This window comes from Rutidosis leptorrhynchoides, chromosome 7 (genome assembly GCF_046630445.1).
Source record: "Rutidosis leptorrhynchoides isolate AG116_Rl617_1_P2 chromosome 7, CSIRO_AGI_Rlap_v1, whole genome shotgun sequence".
NCBI classification, from domain to species: Eukaryota; Viridiplantae; Streptophyta; class Magnoliopsida; order Asterales; family Asteraceae; genus Rutidosis; species Rutidosis leptorrhynchoides.
The window spans coordinates 8,108,854-8,111,802 of NC_092339.1; the positions used below are offsets into that span (position 1 = coordinate 8,108,854).

At 32.2% G+C, this 2,949-nt stretch overlaps 1 protein-coding gene across 1 annotated transcript; it reads left to right on the forward strand.

Annotated features, from left to right (window-relative positions):
- Positions 1-780: 780 nt before the first annotated feature.
- LOC139858906 (plastid division protein PDV2-like) lies at positions 781-1,935 on the forward strand. Its single transcript, XM_071847743.1, has 2 exons — positions 781-999; positions 1,648-1,935. Exons 1-2 carry the CDS (start codon positions 781-783, stop codon positions 1,933-1,935), a joined length of 507 nt encoding a protein of 168 aa, XP_071703844.1.
- Positions 1,936-2,949: the final 1,014 nt, after the last annotated feature.

A 2,949-nucleotide genomic window follows, 5' to 3' on the forward strand; every position in this document is an offset into this window, starting at 1 on the left:
GAGGGACTGAATTGACACGAAATAAAAGAGGGACTGAATTCAAGGTTTCATTTTTGTACAAGCATTTTTCATTTTTGTAGAAAAGTAGTTCTGTAATTTTTTTTTTTTTGGCGAAAAACAATAAACGTATATAATAATAAGAGAGATTCATCAAAAAGATGAAAAACTCTGAACGTACAAAAGTACAACAAAAACCTACGAGCTCGACTAAACAAAACCTAACGAGAACGGAAGAGACCAAACAAAAAAGTGTTGAAACCGGTCAAATTATAAGTAATGAAAAACAAAAGGGAGATCAATCTAAACGTCAACGAAAACACTAGAAACCATCACAAAAGGCACAAAAAGGGAAATGCAGGCACAAGAACACGTAGTAGGATCAATGAGGAAGTATACAATTGGGGGAAGCGAAGAGAAACAATTTTTTTTTTCTTTTTTTTGAAAAAACCTTGTTCACGAACATTATAAATCAGATGAAAATATGAACATTTAAAACACACACTTTGCGATAAATGTTTTTATTTTGGCGGGAAAATGCTCGAAGAAATAATATATAACAATTATCGTGTTTTTCGAGCGTATTTTGAGGGTTTAGAATTTGGGTTTAGATATTAGGGTTTAGAAATTTATGGTTTAGAGTTTAGATTTAGGATTTAGATTGAGTTTTTAACACGAACGGTTTATAGTTTTGGGTTTAGGGACTAAACCTAAAACACTAAACCCTAAACTCCAACTCCAACTAACGCACATACTCCATTAATTAAAATTGTGTGTTTATAAATGGCTGAAGAAGGTATTGCCTTAGTACTTTCTCGAGATTCGTTGCTCCGATCCAAAATCACCAATTGCATTAACAATTCATCATATTGTAATATACCTACACAAACCCCAACTGGAACACCAAATCCAGAATATGTAGATGATGAAGAAGAAACTGAAAGCTTTATAGCTATTCGCTATTCACTCACAATTTTCGAGGCTGCTTTGTCTTCTTTGCTGGTATAATAATTTTCATTAACTTATAGGTCTTCAGAGAGAAGATATGATATGATCATTTATTTTGTGATTAATGATGTGAAAGCTGTTATAATGAATTCTATTACGTAATCTTTGTGTCAATTATTGTTAGGATTGGTTTCGGTTCATTTTTAGGATCTTTTACTTACCCTAATTTTGGACTTCAGAGGCTGTGATCTTTTGATCTGTTTCTTTGATATGATTTGAAACGTTGTTATATGAAATTAGGTTTAAACACTGTTAATAAAAATTTCTTCCATATTGATTTTAATTTTTAGAAAGATGATTTATGGGTGTTATATGTTTTTGTGAATATAATATATTTCTTTCAAATATATGTTTTGGTTAAATGGGAATACTATCGTGTTTCTTGCACAAAAGTAATGAATAGAACTCTTGAAATTCGTTATATACGGAGTGAAATTCAAGTTGTAGCATGAACTTGATTATAAGATTGTACTTAACTAGTGTTACAGTGAAAGTAATAAGAATTGTCGTATACTTATTTGATTTGATGAATTGCTATGCGTGTTACATTTCTCTTATTTCGGGGATTAAAAGAAAGACAATGTGAAGAAAAGAATTCTCTTTTCACAAGCTCGATTATAGTCTCGAAAGGTTAAATGAAAGATCAGAGAATACAAAGGTAGAGATTTGGACTTCATACATGAAGTTCCTGCTTTTGCTAGCTCGATGAATATCAATGATCTTCAATCTCAAATTGACCATCCAAATGGTTACCCAGAGGCTAGTGTTGTTGAATCGAAGTTTAGAATCCCATTTAAAGGATTCGGAAAAGTAATTGGTGGAGTTGCAAAGACAGTTTTTACCATCGTTGGTTTTATAACTGTTATGCACATGTCTGATTTTGAGTTGAGAAGAAAAAAAAGGGAATTTAAGGTTTGGCTCAAGAACTAGATAACGAAGAAAAGATGGAAACAACACCTGGGAAGGTAATCGTTTGTGCTGATTTGTAAGTTATGGCTGGGGGTAGATAAGTTTTTTTGATATAGTAGTATGTATTTCCATCACGACTTCTGTTCTTAGATATATTTAACCAGGACGTTAATTTCAGTGATCAATTACAAAATGATTTCTATTAATCAATTTGCTAATTGGAAGCTGAGAGGTTTGATACTACCTAACTTTTTTTCAAAAACTTTTAAGTTACTAAATTTACAAAGAATACAATGGTAATACCTAATTGTTGAGTATGTTTATGTTCGACACCATGCGCAATCTGGTGTCGAACTCAGCTAAAGTTCTTCATAAATATCAAAAAGAGAGAAAAGAAAGAATGGTAAAAGAATGGATGTCGTGATCTGCGCGCGACCATCAACTTGATAAAAGATGTCACGGGCTGGGCACGATCATGGACTTGTAATAGATGCCATGAGCTGTGTGTGACCATGAACTTGCTAAAAGATGTCATGGGCTGGACGCGACCATGGACTTGTAAAAAATGCCACGGCCTGGGCGCGACCATGGACTTGATCTGTTACTCGAGGTTATAATTTAGACTTATATTTGATAAAACTTTTCATTTGCAACTCACTCATCTTTTGTTTGAAATTATGTAAAACTCCAAATTATCTATATATTCATTTAGAAATTTTCTACATAACTACCAATTGAGCCTTCAATTTTTGACTTTTCAAACCACCTTTGTTTAATTAGATATATATTATTTGTTCTGAAATATATCGTAAAATGAAGACTAGAAGAGTGGTCTGGTGCTCATGTTGGTCACCGATGGGGTCAGGGGTTTGAGTCTTTGTACTCCCTTCTCCCTTTATTATTATTATTATTATAATTTTTTTCCTTTTTCACCCATTACTCCCCTTACTTTTAATTTTTTTTTTATAATGTATCTCATCAATATCTATATAGTCATATAAAACTCTAAAATAATGATGTCATCATTAAGCTAAT

Bases quoted from the DNA above. Each gene is read 5' to 3' on its own strand.
- LOC139858906 (XM_071847743.1), top strand. From the start codon at position 781: ATGGCTGAAGAAGGTATTGCCTTAGTACTTTCTCGAGATTCGTTGCTC. The intron at 1,000-1,647 runs GTATAATAATTT...GTTAAATGAAAG, and splicing joins CTGCTTTGTCTTCTTTGCTG to ATCAGAGAATACAAAGGTAG.